At 49.2% G+C, this 19077-nt stretch overlaps 6 protein-coding genes across 6 annotated transcripts; 4 read left to right on the top strand and 2 right to left on the bottom strand.

Annotated features, from left to right (window-relative positions):
• Positions 1-398: 398 nt before the first annotated feature.
• Positions 399-2142, top strand: veA (sexual development activator VeA; the record flags this gene model as incomplete). The annotated part of the gene is made up of 2 exons (XM_057077169.1): positions 399-546; positions 617-2142. 2 exons carry the CDS (start codon positions 399-401, stop codon positions 2140-2142), a joined length of 1674 nt encoding a protein of 557 aa, XP_056932749.1.
• Positions 2143-3890: 1748 nt separating this feature from the next.
• Positions 3891-6029, top strand: N7462_005450 (putative nuclear RNA binding protein; the record flags this gene model as incomplete). The annotated part of the gene is made up of 1 exon (XM_057077168.1): positions 3891-6029. The coding sequence occupies one exon, from the start codon at positions 3891-3893 to the stop codon at positions 6027-6029; it is 2139 nt and encodes a 712-aa protein (XP_056932748.1).
• Positions 6030-6349: 320 nt separating this feature from the next.
• N7462_005449 (MFS transporter) lies at positions 6350-7967 on the bottom strand (the record flags this gene model as incomplete). Its single annotated transcript, XM_057077167.1, has 4 exons — positions 6350-6643; positions 6723-6795; positions 6854-7630; positions 7711-7967. 4 exons carry the CDS (start codon positions 7965-7967, stop codon positions 6350-6352), a joined length of 1401 nt encoding a protein of 466 aa, XP_056932747.1.
• Positions 7968-9173: 1206 nt separating this feature from the next.
• On the top strand, positions 9174-10388 carry N7462_005448 (ankyrin repeat domain-containing protein; the record flags this gene model as incomplete). The annotated part of the gene is made up of 1 exon (XM_057077166.1): positions 9174-10388. The coding sequence occupies one exon, from the start codon at positions 9174-9176 to the stop codon at positions 10386-10388; it is 1215 nt and encodes a 404-aa protein (XP_056932746.1).
• A 2328-nt stretch (positions 10389-12716) lies between these two features.
• Positions 12717-13016, top strand: N7462_005447 (uncharacterized protein; the record flags this gene model as incomplete). The annotated part of the gene is made up of 1 exon (XM_057077165.1): positions 12717-13016. The coding sequence occupies one exon, from the start codon at positions 12717-12719 to the stop codon at positions 13014-13016; it is 300 nt and encodes a 99-aa protein (XP_056932745.1).
• Positions 13017-17237: 4221 nt separating this feature from the next.
• N7462_005446 (uncharacterized protein) lies at positions 17238-18637 on the bottom strand (the record flags this gene model as incomplete). The annotated part of the gene is made up of 6 exons (XM_057077164.1): positions 17238-17278; positions 17333-17924; positions 17980-18015; positions 18081-18225; positions 18285-18367; positions 18425-18637. The coding sequence occupies 6 exons, from the start codon at positions 18635-18637 to the stop codon at positions 17238-17240; spliced, it is 1110 nt and encodes a 369-aa protein (XP_056932744.1).
• Between the last annotated feature and the right edge of the window lie 440 nt (positions 18638-19077).

The raw sequence follows: 19077 nt of genomic DNA, 5'->3' as shown, positions 1-19077 counted from the left end.
CGCCATCCGCCGATTGACCGCCTGCGATCGTACTCGATTTCTCAGCAAGGGCTCAGACCCGACCGAAGGGAAAGCCAACCGGGGGGGGCTCCGAACAACGATACCCTGGAACGGATAGCCAAATCGGAGTGGAATCAAATCAAACAAAAAGCTGGCCAGTGCGAAAACTACGTTCCATCCGGCAGAGATTGAGAAGGAGAAGAACAAGGCAGGAAAGGGAAAAATAATATACACGGACTCTTGCGAGTCGATCGTACGTCGCGCGCCGCAAAAACACATCGACCTGCCATCGACTGTGATACCCGTCCAAGTGTTGCCCTTTGACCCACAGATTTGCTGATGTCGCTGCTATCGACAGAAATTCCCTGGAGGAAAATAACCATATAGACCTCGACAAAATGGCGGCTCGACCACCCATGATGCCGCCGCATAACGAAACGGAGCATTCCGTCAGCCGGATTACTCGCGAAGGCAAACAGTTAACCTATAAATTGAGCGTGATGCAACAACCAGAGCGTGCGCGAGCCTGTGGCGCTGGTGCCAAATGTAAGCCCTTGTGCTAAATTGATCCGATCTGGGTCCTTGTCGTGGTTGAGTTGGGCTGACGAGAAGAAAGCATCGGCTGACCGTCGCCCCGTCGATCCTCCGCCTGTTGTGGAACTACGCATTTTCGAATCCGATCCGGGCAATGAGGCCCAAAAGACCGATATTACTTTCGCCTATAATGCCAATTTCTTCCTCTACGCAACCCTCGACACAGCGCGCCCAATCGCACACGGGCGGGTGGCTGGACCGCCGTCATGCCCCGTATTAACAGGAGTGCCTGTCGCAGGTGTCGCATATTTGGATCGCCCTTCACAAGCAGGTTATTTTATCTTCCCGGACCTGTCGGTCCGTCATGAAGGTCGATATCGCCTGAGCTTCCACCTATATGAAGAGATCAAGGATTCAAAGGACGCCGATAAGGACTCGCATATGCCGCTACCGAATCAAGTCAGCCCAACCAACACATCCAAGCCAGGCGCGCCACAAGCATTTCTTCACTTTCGTCTCGAGGTTAAGTCAATACCGTTTACGGTGTATAGTGCGAAGAAGTTCCCTGGCCTGGCCACCAGTACCTCATTGAGTCGAATAATTGCAGAGCAAGGATGCCGTGTGCGCATTCGACGTGATGTTCGCATGAGACGCCGAGGTGACAAGCGCGAAGAGGAATATGACTTTGATGAGGAGCGAGCGGTATATGCTCGGTCAGACAGGTACTCAACACCAGATCGATATGTCGCCCAAACGGTGGAACGACCCCGATCGAATAGCAATGGCAGCGCCATGGAATCGCCGTACGGATTCGGACCCGAGATTCAACGGCGGCCATCGGCGCCCGACTATGGCTTCCAGTGCCCCCAACCCTACCAGAGACCCATGCCGCCCGCGCCTATGTCTCACGCCCAAACCCCCTCCTATCAATCTCACCTCTCCTTCGGTTCAACATCTACCCATTATCCTAATGCTCACATGCCCCCAACACCACCGCCAGTCGTTCCTCCTGGAATGTATTCGCCTCATAGCAGTTACGCCAACATTCGACACTCGTCGAACGCGTCAGAGTACGAATCCTCATCTGGGTACCCTATGGCCCCTCAGGTACCTGAACGAGGTGGTTATCCCAAGAATGCCATGACCTCATACCGCGTCGAAGCCCCGAAGATGCAGCAACCGTATATGGTGCCCGATCCAAGCATGTATCAGGCCATGCCCCAGGGCATGATGCCTCGCGCCCAGACTCCGAATCCCGCCCATCCCTCTCACCCTCTTCCGTCTCTCAAGACCGTACCGAATGACTATGCCAACGTTGCAGCAACTATCGAGATAGGCTCTCCCAGTCCAGGCTACGACTCCGTCTCAGGCAAACGTATGCTCTACCAGACTGGGCCTGTTTCTGGCAAGCGCACTCACGAAGACTCATTTGGCCTTGATGATCGGTCAATGCAAAATGGCATGCGTCCCGATGCGGAGCCTTACCCAGCTGCCTATCGCGACTTCTCTGCCGAGAGCCGGGCAGCATTGATGGCTGAATTAGGCCCAGACATGGCATACAAGCGAGCTAATGGGCGAATGGTCATGAAAGTACCCCCCGGTACCTAATAAACTTCATCTTTTGCAAAAGCAAACCCCTTCCCCCCCTGGATGAAAGATGACTGTTAAAAATTACTTTTCTCTCCAGAGACTGCTCTTGTTTGCGGCTGGAACAGGAGGCTAGTTTGCTGGGTTGTTTTATCCTGAACAAGCTATGCTTCGCACCTTTTCTGTACATGAATTATTCCCGCTCTGCGGTCTCACTTTTGCGCCTAGATATCTCGATGCATTGTGTCCTCATCTTCATTTTTGCTCCTTTCCTCTGGAAAGCCTGATCTTGTTTCATGTTCAACTATTTTGCGTGGAAAATCGGTTGGTCAATGCTGGGGTTTTATGGTTGCTCTTATTTATTCCCCTCTGTTGGATGATTCCAACAGCTCTATCTCGTGCATTCGTTTCTTGGGATTTGCATTCTTCCTTTCTTCCTTTGACTTCCCTTTCGTCGAACCGACGAATGCTTCTATTAGCCCACCAACCCTATCTAGGCTTTCCGAGGGATTCGTGCCGTGAGCGCAATGTCATACTTCGCCATTCCGTTGATAGGGGACTGGACTTAGGGCTACTGGATAGGCCGGTGACTCTCCTGGCTTTAACCCCTTTTTCTTGCGTTTTTCTTGGGATTGTTATCTCGCATGGACGGTTAAATGGACGGCAAACGTCAGGTCCATTTCCTTTTTGGGTGCCAGCGCTCGGTTCCCCCTTCCCCCTTTGCAATTCACCACCCCTGCGAATGAAGAGGGATTGCTATTTTATGAAAGTGCATCTCGAGTTACGTCGGGACGTTGAATTCCCTTCTTGATCTCCACTACAGCGATATCGACCCACTTCCCACGGGCCTATTGCTTAATCTCTTGTGTTTTTGTTCCTTATCAGGCGTTTTGTGGCATCTATTTGATACCTAGCATTGTTTTACCGAATCAAACAACTTTTGACGACCAATCCTGCACTGTATACATCTCGTATAATTGTAAGAGCCCGATATAGACCTCCCCATATGAAATTGCGAACTCCCTCTCCCTACATTATCTGTCCCATCTATCACATTCTCCATTCCTCGCGCTTGGCTGGACAGATGCGCCATCTGAGACACGCGGAATCCAGGTGCAGACCCGATCGATCTGCCCCCGCAAGGTCGAAGTCCCTGAAATCCCTGTATACCTGTATACCTGCCTACATTGCCTGCCTTGTTGCACTTTATTAGACAAATTGGACACTAGTATGCCAATAGTTGATGGGGTTGAAGACCTGCTGTCAAGAAGCATTCTACTCTACCGCCTCTTGTAACAGGTACCTGTGCGGTACGTGGAGAGGGGTGGGAACGGGTGGTAGCGGGTACCACAACAAACTTCCCCCTTCGGCACATACTCCGCATCAGCGGCGAGTGTAAACAAAAGCAGTTGTCCATGGTGATTCTGACTTAATATCTCTCTGACATCCCCCTTCACCCCCCCAATGCGGACTTGAAAAGTGTCCCGAGAATTGCATTTATTTCATCGCCAATCCTCCGCGACTCGATTCCAGGATCTCTTTACACCCTTTTTCTTGTCCTCGCCTCGGCGCAACAACTGTACACTTTCCTCCCGTGACAAGGACGCGGGGGAGCAGGCAGGGATAATGGACCCCCTCGGCGCAAAGGTAAAAGCTACATTTACAACCTCATGATTGTCTAAGGAGCGCCAAAGAGTCTATCTTGAAAAGGTGGACAAATGAATCTGACTCGTGCGATGCCGATTTAGGGACCTTCCGACTCCGTCGAAATGGACATCGACCTGAGCCCCGCCCAGCAACGCTCTTCCCGGAAACACCTGCGCAGTAGCGACGAATATGAGGCGTCCGATTGGAGCTCAGATGTCTCTGGCCGATTTGACGATGCTCCCGAAGAGCCCGAACTGGAGGACTACAAGACCTCGTCGGCGAAAACAGTCAAACGACGTCGCTCGAACGATTGGCCTCTGCCGGAGGAGGCGGCCGACTACGGGCATCACGGCCACCGCGCCGCGCGCAATGGCGCTAGAAATGCCAATCTGACACCGAGTCACACATCCTCGCCTCGCGCATCGGCAACTTCCCTGCGGGCCCGATATGGTGGTATCTCTTCTCATAGTCCGCGGACGCGGCTGGGGCGGCGCTCGCGGTTTGTTGAGGCGACGATGAGCGATAGTGTTAGCGAAAAGCCGCCAAGTATTTTCATGCGCGAGAGCAAACCAGCTGGTCCACACCATCGAGGGTCGGGGATCTTTCGATTTGGAAAGGCAATTGCATCTGCATTCAACCCGTTCGGCGGTTGGAGTAAGAGCACGCCCGAAAATGTCACTAAGCCGCAGGCTCAGAAGGATGCCCTCAGCCAGGCAGAGCAGGCTTATGCAGAGCTTAAGAAGGCCGGCTACAAGGGCACGAACAAAGGCGCTTACTTTCAGAGCCAATGTGTTGATTCAACCAACGCCGACCAGACTTGGCAAGCCATCCAGGAGAAAATGAGCTACGGTTCTGGTATTGCACCTGGCATAGGAGATCCGCATCCAGGAGACCTAGGCGATGCGCCAACTCCTTCACGATCGAGCTCTAAGGCCTCGAAGCGATCCTCTTTCCAGGACCTTCGAAAAGCCACAGCTCTGGGTCTCCCTTTTATGAAACAACACGACCAATCCTATCCATCCATTCACCAAGATCGAACTTCGGAAGAGTCAATTGACAACACCGGGCTGCGCAAGCAAAAATCACGCAAGGAACTCTCAAAACAGGCCAAGCTTCTGAAGAAAGTCAGCAATCTCGAAGACAAATTGGAGCGAGCTCGACGAGAACTTCGTCAATTGACGGGCAACGAGGAACGATTACCTGCCCCAACGCCAGAGCGAAAATCTATGAGTTTCGACATGGATCCCGGAAGCTATCCTCGCAAATTCGTCCCAGGTGCTCTGCCCACCCTTCCATCAGAACGGCTGCTCGATCAACAAGCTGTACTCTCCGAATCACCTGAACCCGCCACTGAACTAACCGCTTTGCCATCCATGGAAAGCCGAGCAGGCATTTCGCTCGCGGAAGCACAACCATCCCAGGGTACTATCGCGAATAGGTCTCCACACAGGCGACCGGGAGAGCCACGGCCATCCTCCATGGGTAAGGAAAGCTCTTCCCGCAAAAGGAAGTCCCCCATTCCTGAACCTGTCGTCGCTAGTCGGAACCCGAACCACCGTGATGAGTCCTGTCCGACGCGCCGCATCGACGTCGACCGCGACAACCTCAGCCTACCCCTACCCGACTACGACGACGACCTGATAGACTTCGGTCTTCTCAGTCCTCCACGCCAGCCGAAGTTACAGAAATTCGAAGCCGACGATAGCCCCGGCTCCGTCGAGCGCAAGCGGCACCTGGACCTATTCGCGCACCACCCTCCAGGTTCGATGCATAAAAGGTCCCCATCTACCCAATCCCGACTTTCTTCTTCGGCCATCACCCGCTCACCAAGTTCCAAGGCCGTCAGATCACCTCCCCCGCTGCGTATGAGACGCGCCCATTCCAATCTGCGCTCCGTTTCGCCGAGCATCACCGCCGTGCCTGACCCGGACACTGCAATTACTAACATGGGACTTTCGTCTTCGCCTCTGCAAACCGACCGCCATAGCACGTTCTACATGCAGCCGCATCGCCAGCTGAATCCCAATCGCTCCCCCTCTTCTTCGCCGTCCAAATCAAGCCCGAGCCGCAAGCGCAGACGACAGCACGAGGACATCCCGCCTGTACCCCCGCTTCCGAAAGAGCTGCTCATGAATGCTGCTAAGGTCAACAGCTCGCCTAGGAAGAGTCTCAGTCCGGAAAAAGGTCACATGGGGACAGAAGACGCGTTAGAGATGCCTTCTGGGACTGAGAATTATCCATGGCCGGAAGATATCTTTTAGAGATGATGGGCGGGTTTGTGCTACTGAAATTGCTAGGATTGTATTCGAGGAATTTACGATCTGCAGAAGGATCTGTGGTCTGGAATGTGAGGTTGTTTGCTTGTCTATTGCTTGTCCGTGGACGTGATCTGACGATGTTATGACTTCTGATACCCTGGAGTTTAGTTTGGTTGGGTTTGTCGATTTCACAGTTCGGACGTAGAGTTAATGCACGCCTTATTTTTACCCTGCTGTCCCCTTTCACTCCCGGTGGAGCTATGTTTTGAACCGTAGCAATCCCTTCTTCATTAAACTCGTAGCGCTTGCAGATACTGCTTCGATCATTCCCGGTGAAGGCCGGCGTCTTTGGGTAAAAGCAACCAGCTAATGCCCGCGGCACTAAGTAACCCTACCAGCATTGGTTGCAAGACTTTAACCCCGACCTGGGCTGCGATGATCCCCGTAATGGCTGGGAAGATAGATCCTCCAATTTGACCGAGCACAAAAACGAATGCTAACATGTTCAGAATGGGCCGTTTGGGGCCAATTGTTGTTGGCTGATAGAAAGAAGTGTGCTTACCGATGGCTGATGAGCGTATCTCTGGAGGCACGATTTTAGATCCCACGGAAATTCCCTGTGCATGTGATCATTGGCTTAGCCTCTGAACTCGAATGACAAGCAGCTATCTATGTTCAAAGAGTGTCAGGACCTACAGTGGCGAAGAAAGGCCCCGAGAAGAACCCCAGTAAGCTGACGGCCACGGCTTCGGTGATGATGTTTGGAACCCTGCAATTGATGATGAGTCGATATTCTCCCATATCTCGCTGCGAACTCGATAACATACAGCCAGAAGACCAATTGCAGCCCTACGCATAAGATCGTGTAGATGAAGATCATCCGTCGTTCTCCAAGTCGGTGTGTGGGCTCGGCCAGAATAAGTCGTCCAAGGAATCCGCCTCCGTAAAAGCCAGCGGGCACATACCCCATGTCATTAATATCCCCGTTGCGGACTTTGACGAGATATTCGACCATCCATCCACCAGCCGTTATGGTGGCTCCAAGGAAGAAAAAGAAGAAGAGGCTCACTAGCCATACTCCGCGCGTTGAAAGAATTGCTTTGATTTCTTTCAAGGCCGTTCGGCTCGTCGACTCGGATACGGGTTGACCTGGGCTACTGTTTCCTCTTTTCTTGAGCGAAAAAACCATGCGGTCGTGAAAAGATAGTCCGACTAGCGCCATGTTTATGGCGCCGATTCCTAATGGGAACAGATAGAACAGGTTCCATTTTGAGTGCGCGTTGGCAGACGCCACCCCCGTCGCTACAAAGGGACCGACAAGGCATCCGGCCATGTACATAGCGTGGATAAAGCCCAGCCAGCGATGTGCACCCTTCAGAGAGGATACGAAGGTGTTGGCGTGCGTGTCATTGTATGCCTGGCCCAGACTTGCGAAGAAGAACGTGAAGGCGTAGAGAGGGAACGGAGGGAGCCATGTACGCAAAACGTGCGCCAAGATCTGGAGCGCGGCTCCGATGGATAGAATCACACCTAGGTCGAGGTGCTGGCAGATAGAGCTATTGGAGAGCGCGGCGAAGAACCAGCCGAAAAATGTCACGCCATATCTGGGACAATAGTTAGGAGAAGGGTTTGTGGGAAGACGACAGCAGGCTGGCCCATGCGGCCTTCTGATGGGGCGACTCACAGGACAGCTACCATATTGGTATCGATGCCATAACTTCGGATCACATAGGGAATGAGAGATCCGAGACTACCATCATTGACGCCGGCCACAAAGAACGAAACGCCAGCGCTGAGGATCTTGGGGTAGAGCCATTTGGGCACTTGATACTCGTCGACTGTTGAAGCTTGCCACACCGCAGGCTCTTCCGAGACAGGATCTGTTGTCCCACTTGCCTGGAGAACGATGGCCTCTGTCTGTGTTTGTGTCTGTGTCCTCATATTGACTGCAGCAACATGAGAAGAGGCGGGGTGAACGTCGTGGAGCTCGGTCAGTCTTGAGGGTGTAGGACGGCCTTGCCGTATTTCTGGGGCTTGCGAGCCGGTAATTCGGGCCGATACTGCGACTCAAAGTACAATGTGATCCAGCACATCAAATTAGCAAAAGTTTCAAGGACTCGCACTCGACTTTAACAGCTGTCCGGAGAAATTCCCCATGGGAACGTGGCGTACGGGGAAAGCTCCCGGTCGCAGCCAATCGCCCTGGCCAAGGGGGGCGGGGACCTGCTGGGCGACCTGCCGAATGCGGGAAACGGACTAGGCCATCGGATCTCCACTTGATAAACGGACGAAGTGTGCCAGGGTGGTCTCGGAAATCTTCCTATAGAACCGAGAGGGGGAAGGTAGTGAGCCAGAGGCTGAATACGATAACCGCAGAGTCAGAATGGAAGGAGGTCAGGCATAAAAAGAGCTGAATGAGTATAGAAACCCACCGTTATGATATTAGCTTTCCACTGTGCAATCGGAAGTCGAAACAAACATAAGCAATTTCCTGCGTATGTTCTAGTATTTGCTACACGAAAAGAAGATTTCAGAAGTAGTTTTTATTTACCAACTCACCTGGAGTAGAACTGATCCAAACTTCGGCTAAGAACCAAACAAGGAGACGTCTATCTAATCTGAAGAACACTCACTCACTGGAGGCTTCTTATTTTCAGACGAAATGTCGGATCCCAAATTGACTTGAGAAAGCTGACAAAGTGACAAAATCCGTTCGGTATCTTAGATCCCAACAACTGTGAAATCATGACCGACCATCTCGCAGAAAGTATATAATTAACTACAAGTGAACTTGGATAAATTGAGCCACAGGCCATCCTACCCATCAGATGCGATCGGCAGTTAGAGTACTACTGGTCAGACTTCAATCCCTACCAGGGAGAGACTCCTGGTCAGCCAATAACCGGACGAGTCGTTCTTATATTAATCAACCTTCGATGCCGATATGAATCCGACACAAATCTATCGCAATGGCCCAAAGAGAGCCAGGCAGTCGCCATTTCGGGAGTGGCAGCTTTCAGCCTCGTCCGCCCCACTTCGCGACCAGCCCAAGCTTTCTCTCTCTTTCGCGGTTGTATCGTTTGACAACATATTGCCAGCCGCAATATAAAAGGTCAAACCCATTCCAGATTCCTGATTCGACAAATTATGCATCTCTTAGACTTTCCGACCGAGCTTCTGGAGAATATCGCGCAGCACCTTGAATCGCAGGCGGATATTAACGCCCTACTTCGCAGTAGCCAGCGACTTTACTCGATCTTGAACGCTTACCTTTACTCAGTGAATGCTCGGGTTTTTACTGGATCGGCTTTATTGTGGGCGGTGCAATATGAACAGCTCCAAACTGCCGACTACGCGCTACGCTATGGTGTTCAAGACCTCATTGACTGGGACCGAGAGCCCCTTCACTGCGCTACCGAGACCGCAAATGAGCGATTTGTCGAACTGCTTCTCAGATACGAAGCTGGAGTGGACTGTAAGAGGCTGAACAAAACTCCTCTATACGTGGCAGCGGGCAAGGGCTATGAGGGAGTGGCGAGGCTGCTGTTGCACCATGGCGCGGACTTAGAGTCAAACAACTTCGAGGGCAATTTATTTCGCTATAACACCCCACTCCATATTGCAGCTTACCATGGCCATGTTGGTATTGTCAAGCTATTTCTCGAGCAAGGAGCCAATATTGAAACGGAAAATTCAAACGAAAGCACGCCTCTACTCCAAGCTCTTTATGGGTCGCAACCGGCGACGTTTTGGCTCTTACTGAATCACAATGCAAGCATCGAAGGATACGAAGTTCCGGAGACAATTCTTCACACTGCTGCATTGGAAGGGAATGTTGAAATAGTCCGAGGCCTGCTTGAAAGAGGCGTTGGTCCTAACTTGAAAGATCGAACGGGCACCTCTCCCCTGACCGACGCTGCCTTACAAGGCTGCCACGAGGTTGTGAGACTTTTAGTGGAAAGCGGCGTGAATCTTGAAAGCAGGGAAGAGGATGGCTCTACTGCTCTAAGTATCTGTGCCTCATTTGGCCATGAAACTGCTGCACTGATTCTTCTCGACTGCGGTGCGGATCCAAACACGAAGGATTCTCATGGCAATACACCCTTACATAAAGCTGTTATACACGATCAGAGTTCCATCAGTAGGGCCTTAATTGAAAGAGGGGCTCATCCTGATGTCGAAAATGGCAGTGGAGAAACACCCATCTTTCGAGCTGTTGAGCATGGGAAAGAGGAAAACGTTCGAATTTTACTGCAACACGGTTGCAATCGTGAGGCAAAGAGAGCGGATGGGATAACCCTTTTACATCTTGCTAAGCAGTATGACAATAATGTACTAATGGCAATATTACAAAATGAATAGTTCAAAACAAGAAAGACAGAGCTTGATCAGTATTCATTATACGCACGCAGATTTCTGTACACATCGATATTTTTTGATTTATACTTTTCTTCTTTGCCTCTATATTGAATCTGTAGCAGCCACAACAACTATGGCCTACTGTAGCGATAACCAGGTATAAAAATAGATTTTATACAAACTAAGTGAGAACAACTAACCCAGGCCCGGGGGTCGGCATAATTCGCAGTGGAGCGTGGCTTATCGTTTGTCTTGATGCGGACGTAATGGGTGCAATGGGCGGGAGGGCCTTTCTACTGCTTGACAAATTTTACGCCATCGAATATGGCACGGTGGCGTGGTGGCAGATATCGCAGCGACGATGGAAGCTGGCTCGGAAATGGTCTTCGCCATGATTGGGACCAACCTGCTTCCGCGGTTAGCACTCGATCTGGTTGGATCCGGCTCCAATGGGGACGGAGGGTCCTGCCGCTCCTCCTCTTTCTGCCCCCACTTCGCAGACTCAATCGCAATGTCACTTCTTTGTCAAGTCGATCTCATTGGTTCAGAAGGTTCTCGTCCTCTGCGTATCCAACGGCCCACGCAGCCTAATGCCCCCGATGCCTCGTATTGGCGCTGCCTGGCCAACAGAGAATCCAAGCCCACGTCAGTGGGTGCTGCTGCAGCCACGGCGCCGTCTGTTCACAGTCGAAGGAGGCCAAATGGGTTCCTCAATTAAGCACCAGTATTGCCCAGATTTCTACAATTGTCGACATCCATCACCCCTTCCTCCCCACTGCTTCGCGCCTTAGGCGAGTGTCCTGCTTTCCTCTCCGCCTATGTTTTACGTCCTGGATTTTCTGAAAATGCCTTTCTTGCTCGGCATGATCGTTGGCTTGAATTACAATTTTTCTTTCACAAGAATTAGAAATGAACGGACTGTTGTTTAGACGATCTAGGTGGAAAAACTATTGAAAATCGGTGGGAGCGACAGAATCCTAGCATCCATCGAGTTATCAACTAGCCTCTTCATGAGCAGCTTCCCTACAAAACCTTTCATGCTCCGATACCTCCTGGCTAAAGCCTTGGTGACGGAGCGAAACGAGGCAGGATGATATGCAATCCACTTCTAGACGAGGGATTGAGCTGCAGAGTCTAAAAACAAAACCGTTGGTTTCTACCCCCTCCGTTTCTCCGGTTGCTTTCCCTTACCTTTTGTATTATCCCGGTGGTGGCTGCCACTGCTGCTGCCACCGCTGCTGCTACTGCTGGGGCCGTACATTTCTATTATCCGACCTGCTGCTCCTACGCGCCTACTACCCGCAATGTCTCCGGCTTTCTCCGCCATTTTCGCATTGGCTACTGCCTTCTTTTGTTCGTCGCCGGCCTTCTTTTTTCGGCGGCGGCCTTCTTCTCTGCTGCTGACTTTAGGCGCTTGTCCCTAGAATGTTTGCCTTGCTTTTTCATCCGATCATAATCAGCACCCCCGATGAAAAGCTTCTCCGACATGACGATAAAGGGATTAGGTATCTGTAGCATTGGTGGTCATTTTTAGTCAAATCTGGAATCATTGAAAAAGGCGTACCAAAGAATAAATCAGTGGATCGGATATAATAAGCCAAGACTTTGCGATTTTTGAATGCTCAAGGAAAGTGGGCTCTAGAAGAATGGCAGTAGTAAATGGAAGGAAACTTGATATTTGGTCTCTGTTTAACTTGAATACGGGTGGAAACGAGGCAGTATATATGTTCACGAGACATTCGGTAGTAGACGTAGATATTGTATAAGCAGGGATACTCGATAACATCAATTGATGCACTCAGCGCTGGTACTAATCAGAGGGCAGATCGCCGCCAGCATTGGGGTTGGGAGCAATTTGGCTCTATCACATTGGCTATTAAATACAATGTTGATTGTGGTCAGGGGCCGAATGGCTGCCAGACATAAAGTTGGGAGCGATTCGCGTTTGTAGTATCAACTGTTGTTCCCAAAAACAGTTACTGATCAGAGGCTGAAACGCCGCCGATCAGAAATCATCAAGATTTTTGCTGAGTGAGACAAAGATAGTAACTTTTAACTAGTTAATTATAGTGATGATGTGATAAAAATAGATTTATTGTACTTAACTTCACCCCATAGGACCGTTTCTAACCGTCATCGTAGTTTACATACGTATATCACAAAGTAGTGCTAGGTCGGGTTTACATTACTCCGATCACGTTGTTATTCTTGCATGATCATGCATATCTTGAGCTGGTACCCCCTATTTTCTAACACTATCATCATCTCATTTCATTCATAAATTCACACCGACAGTGGGCACTTGTCCCCGATATTTTCCAAATATTGAAGATGGAACGACGTCTGCCCTTCGACGATGTTGCCTGGGAAAAAAGCGATGATATCGAAGAGTCCTGGGTAGATTTTCTCTTTGCTGGAGATGTCTACAATGACATTGGACAATTTCTTGTCAAGCACATAAGCCCTCAGAAATGCGCCGAGTTCAAGCACCTTGACAATGGCGGTTTCAACACTAGCTTCCTTATGACTTTTACTGATACCGATACAGGCGGCGCTGTTTTACGGCTCCCAATTGTTGGTGCTATTATGTTCCCTGAAGAGAAAATTCGTAACGAGGTCTCTGTCATGTAATTCCTCGCGGAAAGGTCGTTAAATACGATTTCGATTCCAGTTCCTTTGATCTCTCGCTGGGGAGAAAGAAACAAGGGCCCCTCAAAATTGGGCCCCTTTATAATCATGGACTATATTGACCACGAGAGAAGCATGTCTGATGTTCTTGAGGCGCCGGGTATGGAACCAAGCCAACATCCAGAACTCAATCCGGATATCAGTATAATAAAGCTAAAGGCCCTCTATAGAGAGCTGGCTGATATCGTCTTCTCCTTATCCACGCTGTCTTTGAGCCATATAGGGTCCCCGAAGCGGACTAGCACATCGGCATGGGAAGTGGCATATCCACCGTTATCCATCTCTATGAATGAGATTGTGCGACTAGGGACGCTACCTCGATCGAAGCTGCCAACGACGACTTTCGATAGAGCGTCGTTATATTTTGAAGCCCTAGCGAATTTACATATTTCACATCTCAAAAGCCAAAGAAACGATGCTATAGATTCGGCTGACGACTGCCGGCGCAAATTTGTTGCTAGGTTCCTTTTTCGAAAACTTGTTCGAGATCCCGAACTTAGGGGTAAATGGATACTTCATGAGAATGATCCATTTCCACTGTGGTGCGACGATTTTCGACCAGCAAATATTCTAGTCGATAAAGATGACAAAATCGTTGGAGCGGTAGATTGGGAGTTCGCATATACCCCCCAGCCGAATTTTCTCACGCGCCACCTTGGTGGCTTCTTCTTGATAAGCCGGAATATTGGACCAAAGGCTTTGATGACTGGTGCGCAGAGTATGAGAAACGACTTCCGACTTTCCTTCAGGCAATGAGGGATTGCGAAGAGGAGGCATTCCGGACTAGGAATGAACCGCTCGAAGAAAATCAGCGGCTCTCTAGTCGGATGCAAAGGAGCTGGGAAAGCGGAGACTTTTGGATCATGTACGCTGCAAGGAATAATTTTGCCTTTGACTATATCTTTTGGAACGAGATCGATCAGCGATTCTTCGAATCCAATACATATGACGACAATATTTGCGATTTATGGGAGAAGAGACTTGATCTCTTGGAACCCGAAGAAAAGGAAATCATGGAGCAGTATGTGGATTTGAAGCTTCAAGAAAATGAGACAAGATCTCTCGCTTGGGATCCGGATCAGTATACCCGGGAATATATGTCCAAGATGAACGTTTGACCGATCTTATTTGATAACTCAGGATATAGACAGCCAATCAAGCAATCAATCATCAACAAATGACTCCTTGAATCTAATGTAGCCTAGCTTGTGGTGTAGTGTCTATGAAGGCGCTTCTTCTAGCAAAAGCAAGAGTAACCCTAATGTTGACCATGTGAAATGGATATAAACACAACAGAAAATAGGGTCTAACCCTGAAGAAGAGTCTCAACCAGTCAAAGAACCCCTGAGATAACAACTTAAAGCAAAACCCGAGACAGTTCATGATTCCACGCATTTACGACAACATCCTTACTCTCCGACGGCTCAATGTGATAATGTCTAATATAGGAACTATCTGGCAGGGAGTGTTGAACATCTCCTGCCTCACTGACTAGCGTGTTACGGCGCTACGTTCCGAGTATACCGGAGATTCTATACAAAATTATTAGGGAACGAGTATTTCTATCATGGCGGAACGCACAGAGCAATATGTGGGTCCTCGCGATATTCAATAGCTTCTCCTTTTCGAGAAATAAGACTGTGTGGATCGAGGAAAGTGACAGGAAGAAAACTGGCCCGACTTCTTGCCCGTGCAACAGATTCACACGGCCGATTAGGAAGTGTAATGAATGGACACAGGACGTGAAGGCGGCTATAATCAATGCTAAATTCTAAACAAAAACGCTTTTAACCCGGAAGCCGAATTCGAAGCCGATTTCTGGTCATCACTGATCACAAATCTACCGAAACCAAACAGACGCAACAAAGGCAGTGGTCCGGGACAGATGGTATTTGAGAGTGTGGGTACAATATGCGGAAGTCGTGAGGGACTGCGTCTCTATTCCATGTTTTTCGTTTTGATTTCGTTGATAATGTTCAAGCGTGCTGTAATGTGCATGAGATGATCTGGATGCTCCGGACAGCAGGAATTCCTTCGTGTGGATTTTACTTCCTTTCAACCAGACCAATGCCACCCCTTCAACCCCATTTTGCTCATTCCATCGTAATTCACGTGTACTCGAAGTGTTTCGGTGGAATACAGGGACGATGAGCCCCGCACTTATCATCTTGTCATTTTCTTTGTTTATGTTCGATCTTTCATCTGTCCATGCCAACCGCTCTCAATTGGGTCAAGTTTCCGGTTGTTGGCAACACTTCTCATGCACACTGAGCTGGAACCTTGAAGGCGTGAATGCCCACATGTTATCTTGTAAGCAGAGAAGCCTACACCAGGAAGACGCATATTGATTGATCGACATTGATTTCTTTCTCATCAGGGGTGAAAACCCATATTGATTTCGTTCTAGACATTACATTGGCCTAGGCACGTACTTCAAAAGCCGCATTGATCCCTGTCAAGCTCTTCCATCATCGCCACCGGGCCGGATAATACTGGGACACCCTCCTCAAATCGAAAGAACCAGTCGCTCTCCCACCCGAATCTAAGGGGCTTACAGGCATAAGTCAGGAAGCCAACCGGAATGCTCCCAATCCGCCAGTACGATGTCAAATGATCGCCTACCTTGATTATCCGGGCGACTTGTATTCACTATGATTAGAATTTTATTCTGCTAAGCGTCCTCGTGCATCAGCATGAACTGGTGACCTTGAAGAACGCAAGCGAGCTATCTTTCGTAATAAAGAGCCTTGAATTCTGGTCGACATATTCTGTCGATGGATGCTCGAAAATTACCGACTAAGCTAGCACCCAAGGCAGGTTCACCGGGGAAAGGCCCTAGATGTCGATGATTATCGCTATTATATAGGTTTTCGAATATATTATAACTGATAAGGCCCCCGTCCAAGCCTCCGAAAAAGCCGGGCCAGAGACACTCGACCTTTCGCATTACCTTGAATCTAAGTCAGATTTTTGCGACAATATTCTCCTTCTCAGAGAGCTCTAATGATGCCCAAATACTTCCAACCTGTATCCCAGTGACGCGTTGCATAAATAAGAAAAGTTATTTAGAATCATAGTACATCGCGAAGAGTCTAGGGTTTGGAACTTCTGGGACGTGTCGTTCAATGTAAACCAAAGCCCGACCTTCCTAGAGATGTGGCTAGGAGATATCATCCTCTTCATACTTCTATATCTTCATTTGATCTTTCTCCTTTCAGAAATCCTTTTCCTTCTCGTCTCTCCGAGTATTTGATGCTGTATATAGCATAGGTGGCACGTAATTCACTAGCACCAAATATCTAAAAGTAGTAACATAGCTATAGTAGCTAGTAGAAAGGTTTCTACAAGAGGAATGATAGCTATTGAACTAAGCTTTAGGAAGACTGGCAGTAGGTAGCGACCAGATCCTGGTGGATAAAAGATTTTGGGTATATAACAGATTTTCCTATTGATGGACCCAGGGGAAATTTTGTTGAGACATTGTGCCGGCATGAAGCAAATCCACACACTTCCTGGATCAAGATGTCCCACTATGAAAGTCCATTCTATGAAAGCGCGTACTATTCTTTTTGGTTTTCACTTCAAAGAGAGGAAAGGACATAAATTAGGTCAAACGCTAATTTGATATACAGCTTATAACAAACTGGGGCAGGTCTATCTGTGTGAGCAAGAATATTTACCCTCCTCCAGCCCTCCACGAACGTCTAGGGTTGAAGTAACCTGAATGTTCCCCACTGGAGCCACTCCATATCGCCACTGGGACAAGTATTACAGGGTTTTATGCTAGTCGGGTACGGTCTTCCTATCAATCAGTCAAAAGAACAAACGCTGAAGAACACAAGTCCTCCATGGTTTGAGTTTGAAAGCTTTGGGGTTATATCTGAAAGAATCCAAGGAAAATGAAAATTGATTGCAGACCACTTTCGATTCTCAATATCGATTTATGGCGGGTGCTCATGCTCATCCATACGGCTTACATTGGAAAAACTATCTCTGCAAGCTGACCATGGAGCTCTCTAAATCAGGGGATGATTAAAGAGGTGACGGGGAGAGCCTACTCGAAAGAGCTCGACCTTGTCCCTTGGAACTAGAGTAATTTCGAAAAATGAGAACACGATTAAATCTTCCAAAGAATTTGCGCCCTCGTTTCTCGACAGGCATTATTCACAAGATAGCAGTTGCATTCGCGTGCGAACCAACCCCGCCTATACCCAAATGATTAGAAAAGTAGCAACCAGGAAAGAGGCTCAACTACTCACCCGGCATGTTTGCAGGGGCACTTGTCATGAAGAAAGTCCATTTTCCACGCTCCCGACACTTCTTAGCCAGCTTTTCTAAGTCCCACATTTCGCCAATCGGACAACCCCAGAGCGCCAAAAGACTCTGATGTAAGAAATCCATCTGCGGGACAGGCCACACCTCGAATGTCGGAGAATCACCAGTCACGCCCGCAAAATAGCAATCGTGAAGCCAGTCACGTATGGGTTGCTCTCGTGATACGCCAGCAAATGCAAGGTCATCGTGGGACCGTGTGGCCGCGGCGAAGCGCTCTGAGGGACTGAGCTGGTCGTACTGTTCGACAAAGCCGGAGCGAATTAGTAGGATATCCCCAACACGGATATCACCCCCTTGAGATTCTGGTCGTATGTCAAGGCCTTGGGAGGAAGCACATGCTTTCAGATCCTCCAGGGTGATTGCGTGAGACGAATATGGGTCATAAGGCTTGTTGTGTGTGAGGGCGTAGTGGCGGTAATCTAGAAGTACGCCACGCCCGGCAATGCCGTGTGACGCCCAATGGTGAATGCTGCAGCGAAGAGTTGTGTCATCACCAAGGAAATCCTTACTGGTAGCCTATCAATTACTGTCAATATGGTTCAAGACATTCAATAGATAGACTCCAAAGTACCCTATTATAAAAAAGCTTCGAAGGGATGTGGGAGAACTAGATCGTGAGCAATTAGACACCATATACATACTAACTAGTTGATTATGAAGAAGAGGACTTACATGTCTGAATCCATCCCATTGTGTACCACTTTGCGTGTTTAGAGAATAGCAGTCGTCGTAAGATATATCTTCAGCGATTGTCTTGATGCTATGCTGGAAGGTTTCGCGATTGAATGCGGGCTTTTCAGGCACATTCAAGGGTAGACTATTTCAAGACCATAAGGTTTCGGTTCTCATTCTCGCGTTTTAAGGAATGCGACCTACTCCAACCGCACCATCTCTCCAGTCATGATCTCCGCCGCCGATGCCTTCACACGTTCTGGTGTCAAAAGGTTCAACCTGCCGAGCTATTTGAGACTTGTTAACAAAGGAGCTGGAGGATCGAACTATTCCTAAGACAATACCTGATCATCTTCACCCCATACCCATGCTGCGCCCTCGGGGGCATTAGGTAAATGAGGGAGATCCTTTCGCACCGGAAAATCGGTGCAATTAGGATCCCAAGGCAGTTGATCTGGCACTTGCACTTTCGCCGTCATCTTAGTTGCCGTTGCTTGCTTGGTCTCAATATGGCCGGATATCACAGAAAGCCGTGTGGAGGGACTCCGGGATGTCATAATGGCTCGAGATATGAACAGGCGAAGCAAAAAGGAACTAGGTAACACAACCTGCTCGGTTGTTTGTTACGGCTAGAGGGGACTGTAAGTGGAGTGCGGGGAGGAAAGATTTCCCTTTTATGGTTTGAGCCGAGGATACGGGGTTGTGTTTCATGATTTCAACAAAGTCCGAGGCATACCTTACTCCACAAGCTGCAATCCAGTGCGTATCGCAGTAACTCGACTCTCGATGAGGAGAACCTCTCAACCTATCGCCTCTTCAAGAGATCCGCATCATGTCTACTTTTCTACGCTCTCTTTGATCTCCGCAGCATCAGAAGTGCTCAAGATGCCTCATTGCTGGGGAGCCTTCTTTTCCGAGTGGCGCGAGTGTGTGGGTGGTTCTCCGCATCAACTCTCCGCAATGACGTTCCACACTCGGCAGACTGAAAATTCACTAG

The sequence above is a fragment of the Penicillium macrosclerotiorum genome (genome assembly GCF_028827735.1).
Source record: "Penicillium macrosclerotiorum strain IBT 26536 chromosome Unknown utg000006l_segment0_segment0, whole genome shotgun sequence".
In the NCBI taxonomy this organism is placed as follows: domain Eukaryota; kingdom Fungi; phylum Ascomycota; class Eurotiomycetes; order Eurotiales; family Aspergillaceae; genus Penicillium; species Penicillium macrosclerotiorum.
This window is presented reverse-complemented; position numbering and strand designations above follow the sequence as displayed.